We start from the raw sequence: 5432 nt of genomic DNA, 5'->3' as shown, positions 1-5432 counted from the left end.
ATCTCTAATCTAAAGCTATTTCTTTATTCTGAAATTTATTTCCTAAAACTGCCTCTGTAGTCTATTCTGAAAGTTTCATGGGGGTGTGTGCGGTGAAGGCTAATATACATGTACTGCATACCAGTGGATACCCAGCATACCGCTGAATACCCCTAGCATTCTTCTGATAATCTCTAATCTCAAGCTACTTATGTATTCTGAAATTTATTTTCTGAAACTGCCTCTGTAGTCTATTCTGAAAGTTTCATGGGGGGTGTGTGTGCGGTGAAGTACAAGAAAATAGCTTGAAGGATGTTGCATAAAAGGCATGTGGGGTACTCTATTTGTTTAGGCCGTTATCGGTCACCAGTCAAGAGAGGATGCTGGAGGATACAAGCTACGTACTGTAGCTTATGGGACTCTGAACTGCGGTGACGTGACCATGTCGTCCCTGGCACCAGTCTCCATGCCCAGCTACATGGGAGACACCAGCAGCTCCAGCGCCAGCACTTGATGCCCTCGTCGGCGTCGGTGTAAGCGAAGGCCGGTACACGAGAGGCAAAGACAAGGGGGCAGGTGTTGTTGCCAGCGCCCGTCGCCACGGCGTTCGGCATGGTCCAGCCCACCTTGCTCGTCGACTCTAAAGTATGCGACGAGAGTGGGCTGCAATCACTTTGTTTTCTATTTGATTTGCAATACACGACATCTGTAGGGGGTGTCTAAATTTTCTGCAAATGGTGTCTAAATTGGGGGCCGCTGATTTGTAACTCAGATCCGTGATCTAGACGGGCTGAAATTTGGCATCCCAATGCAATGAGGAGGATAATGTATGATTTGAAAACCTTAATTCTGGGCTTTTTTTGCTAGGTTCGTGTCTTCTTAATGGAGTATGAAAGTTTGATGTTTATTTATGTGTACCATATCAGATCTGGAACCAACTTACTGATGCAGTGCAGTGCGATCGCCATTGCCCACACATTTGATTTTTTTTTGCCAACGATTGGTAACACTAAGTGTGGTTAAGGTTATATCTCTTCAATTTAATGATGCGATGTCACATCGTTTCACATGATGAAGGTCATCAACTATGACCTATAAACTATGACCTATAAACACACATCTTTTCTTATTTTCTTTTTTGCCCGATTTAGTTGTGATGAAAATATTTTAACTAAGTATTTTCCTGTGCAACGCACGGGTATTTTTACTAGTACAACTTAAAATTAAAAACCGCGTGAAATTAACACCTGAGAAACCAAATGTCTGTACAACAAATATTATCAGGTTGACTGGTCCAGCCGTCCAGGTATAACTCAGGCGACTTCCGCTCCTGCTTAGTCAACTACTGAAGCTAGTATCGTTTCCGTACGTAGTGTAAGATAATCATAGTGATCAATTGGTCAGGCTCTAGCTATAGTGAGTCCATACTCCATGCCCACACAATTCTCGCCGCGTCGACTAGGCGAATTAGGGCAGACATAGTGATAATGAATAGTCGCACCAGAGACATATTTGGATACCGCGATGCTTCCGGGAAATTTCCCGCTCCATGGGTATAAAGGCATCCGTCTGTTATCTCTGGATCTCCACAATCCAGCGCGCTAGCTAGCTTACTTTGGTCTTCTGCTTGGTATAGGGCTCGCAGCATCTCTGCTACCTTCGCAATCCATCAAGCAGCTGCGCGCCATGGATTGATTGATCCAAACTGAAGCTGGTGGCTGAACAAGGCATCATCCAATGTCCCTATGAGGGACGTCGTCCGAGGATAGCTGCCTCAGCACTTCGACCACCCGGTGAGCTTCAGTGGACTCATCGATCCTTTCTGGCTCGTTTCCTATTCTTCCTCAGTCGATGTGATTTTGTTTGGATTCTTTGCAAGTTTAACTGGAGTGTACGTACAATTGTTTTTTTTCCCCCAAACTACCCAGATCGACTATAAACATAGTGACTATATCATTAACTAGAAAAAAACATTGTTTCTCTGGCTAGGAAACAGTAGGAGAGGCCCAAAAACATAGTTTTATAATTAAGTATACAATGATAAAAAAAATCAAACTTGGTGGTTCGAATCCAAGGTAAAGCCTCCCGTCGCACAAAGAAAAGAGCAGACTGGTAGTACATGTGATGGTGACACCAACAAAGGAAAAGACGATAAGTATAGCTGTATTGGTGATGCGATGTGGCCATATTTCCATGCCTACACATTTACGGAAACAAAGCTGGCGCAGGAAATTTGATTCCAAAACCAGATATTCAGCAAATTTGATTGATATATAGGCCTGCACCACTACCCGAAATTTACAAAGAGTTCTATTTTTTTTGCCCCAATGCCTCTACAGGCCGAATACTTAGGCTGCGTGTGTCTTCTGATGCACATGCGTTGACAGCAAGCCAGCTACCAATCTGCTTGCTCCTCTCTCAGCGTGACCTTTCTCCGACGAACCCATCTCCCCCACACCATCTCCCATCTCCACACTTACTCCAGTGTTCTCCTTTTCGAAAATGAACTCCACTGTTCTCCAGATCGCTTCTTAATTTTGCCGGCAGTCGCACTCTCAGACAGGATCCGCCGTCACACCCGCCTCTCCTCTCTACAGACTACAGGGCGGGTAATCAATCCATGGTTGCATAGCGTATGACTAACTGAATGGCCAGTTTCAATCAACGGGGGCGTAGCCTGGTCGAACACCATCCATGTTTTAGCTAGTCTTTTTCTGCTCATTATTTGCTATGTACCTTTATCCATGCATGGTAGCCTGGGATCTTGAATTTATCCTGATCGAGTTGTGAAGTAGTGCTCGTTGTCGAATTGTCACTTTGGATGATTGGTTGTCACTTTGGAGTACTATCAATTTTGTATTCTTAATGATGTCGTATTTATCATCGTGGTAATACCATAAATAGACACGTTTCTAGGTATATTCCACTGTTCATGTTATGTGTGTATTATTATTGAATGAATGTAGAACACTAATTTTAGCCGTACGGCTCGATTTCTTACATTGAACAGCTCGATCGTTAGCTGCTCACTGAGCCATGAATACTATGGATCCAGTGGACGAAGTAGAGATTTGGGCGCCCATATTGGCTGATCCTCTTGATTGGCCTCCATCTTCTGATATTATTCCTCTTCCAAGCCAGGTAATAAGCTACTACTCCTACATAAATATATATTCTCCCCATTCCCTTTCTTGATCAGCTAGCTCCCTGCTAACGTATACTACTAGTAGCTATGTTACTGAACTTACAATACGGTGTTAACTAACCTAGTTCTTCTACCGAGGTCATAAATTAAGGATAAAAACCAAATTTATGTAAATAAACCGTTGTGTTAGGGTCATTTTCTACTGTTCTTTCTCAAAAACAAAAGTGAAGCAAATCTTTTACGCACACTCCTATAAACCACATCAGCACAATCACCATTAGAAACAAAATCAACCAATAGTTATTTGTATTCGTCAGGTAGAAGATTACTTCTATGATGTGTACAACAATTATGCCATGAAAATTGACAAATTCGTAGAAGAGACCCAAGATAAGACATGGAGACACCGATATTTGGGAGGTAACATGTTAATTATTCGATATTGTCTATTCCCAAACTCTACTGCTTATGGGAAAAATAAAACAATTTGTACATTCCCACGCTAATGCACGTTTTTTTTATATGTTATAGAGCTCACTCCAACGGAAAATTGGAGGCGTGGCCCAAGAGTTCGTCGCAAGAGGAAGATATTTTCACCAGTAAGAATGCAAGATATTTGCACTGTTGTTGCTATAAACTACAAACGATAACCTAAGATAGTTGTCTCCTGTGTGACAATGCAACGAAATTTAAGTAAGAATCATTTTCAGTTTCATGTTTAAAAACTTGTGTTTATTTGCTCTGTGAAAGACTATAAAACACATAGGTTGCTTGATTTTGCAAATCCCTTCTATGCACACCCCTTATCCATTGATGGTAAAAAATGAATCCATAACTTCACGTGTCCTATAGAATTCGACCTACTTAGGCAATATGCCTTCGGGAAGCCAGGGTGGGAAATGGAAATGCAGAAAAAACAATGACCATTGGACACAAGGAGAAGTGATTAAATTGGTTGATGGGGTTGAAACATATGGTGTTGGGCGATGGACCAAGGTGAAGAGTCGTCACTTCCCAACATCATTTCGGGACCCGACACATCTCAAGGTATACATAATAGTTTGTTCCAAAATATTTAGAGGTTATTGACAAGTACTGAAGTTGTTTTATCTTGTTGGCAGAGAATACTAAAGTTGATTATAATTATTAATTAATTAATGTAACATGTTGTTCGACGTTTCAGGATAAGTGGAGAAATCTACTGAGAGCTTGCGGGGTCCCGTCCAGCTCCAAAAGGAAGGTCATATTCTATCTTATTTCTGATACAACCAATTCTTAGACCAGTTTCATTAAATCTAATAATCGTACATTTCTCCACCTTGATGCAGGCAAAGACACAAAAGAGGATGTTCCGGTCACTAGATTCAACATTGATCAAGCGGATCCAAGAGTTAGCTACAAGTTGAAACTCTAAATCCCAAACAGAGAAAGCCATAGGGAGAAGAACAACTAGGATTGGCAACGAACTGGTGGTTTAAGCTTTATATGTAATATATGTTGTGATAATATCAAATCTAGATTCTAATATCGCGATGCATATATTTTGTAAAAGAAATCTAGAGAATCATACGCATATGTGGGGTAGCTAGAATTATGTTATATATCGGACCATATAAGTTCTGCGCGGATGTTGTCCTCTTACCGTACATGAGCCCTCCCCATCTGATCACCTCAGTGGGTGGGTGGGTTGGGGGCGCGGAGGGGTGCACTGCCTTCTATTTCGCGTTGCACTTTCTTCAATCATGGCCATTTCAATGGCAGTGAAAGTGCATTGCTTCTTTTTTCTAGTTGCACTACTTTCGGTCGCATTGGATGAGGCAATTAAGTGGCAGAGCACCACCGTTACACTACAGCGGTAGACGTGGCACTGCCTTCCGTTAGTTAGACTGGGCACCATGTTTTTACATTGTTTACTTTGTTTTTGCGCATTGTGTAACGCTGATCGGGAACCGATGAGCTGCACTTCCACAAATAGATGTTTTACATAGATTAATTAGAACGTTTTTTTATTACATATTGGTTTCAGCTGCGCCGCCATGTGCAACTGAGGCCCTCGCATGCGCAAGGTCAAGCTCACATGCATGGAGTCATGGACCGAGTCACACTCCGTGTGTGGACTGAGTTCCGCGGCTTCATGCTACCACCTGTTGGAACCGCAAAGGACCCCTCAATGTGGTCGCTCGCCATCCAGTGCACCACTCTCTCCTATTCCAGCGCGCTTCGCTGATAGAGCTCTCTGCTACTAGATGTCCATTGTAGTCCCTTCCACACATATTAAAATACAAAAGCACCTAACTCTCACCTTAGT

At 42.3% G+C, this 5432-nt stretch overlaps 1 protein-coding gene across 3 annotated transcripts; it reads left to right on the top strand.

The window, feature by feature from the left end:
* The first annotated feature begins 1583 nt into the window (after positions 1–1583).
* Positions 1584–4691, top strand: LOC127345236 (uncharacterized). Of its 3 annotated transcripts, none has more exons than XM_051371695.1 (7): positions 1584–1772; positions 2990–3120; positions 3442–3544; positions 3656–3723; positions 3977–4171; positions 4308–4364; positions 4453–4691. In XM_051371695.1, exons 2-7 carry the CDS (start codon positions 3016–3018, stop codon positions 4528–4530), a joined length of 606 nt encoding a protein of 201 aa, XP_051227655.1. In that variant the 5' UTR covers positions 1584–1772; positions 2990–3015; the 3' UTR covers positions 4531–4691. The 3 variants fall into 3 exon arrangements, 2 of the variants coding, with proteins under 2 accessions (XP_051227655.1, XP_051227721.1); XM_051371761.2 differs by lacking the exon at positions 1584–1772 and adding an exon at positions 2343–2588; XR_007878630.1 differs by lacking the exon at positions 3442–3544.
* Positions 4692–5432: the final 741 nt, after the last annotated feature.

The sequence above is a fragment of the Lolium perenne genome, chromosome 1 (genome assembly GCF_019359855.2).
Source record: "Lolium perenne isolate Kyuss_39 chromosome 1, Kyuss_2.0, whole genome shotgun sequence".
NCBI classification, from domain to species: Eukaryota; Viridiplantae; Streptophyta; class Magnoliopsida; order Poales; family Poaceae; genus Lolium; species Lolium perenne.
Note: the sequence above shows the minus strand (reverse complement) of the source record. Positions and strands in the feature narration are given on the sequence as shown.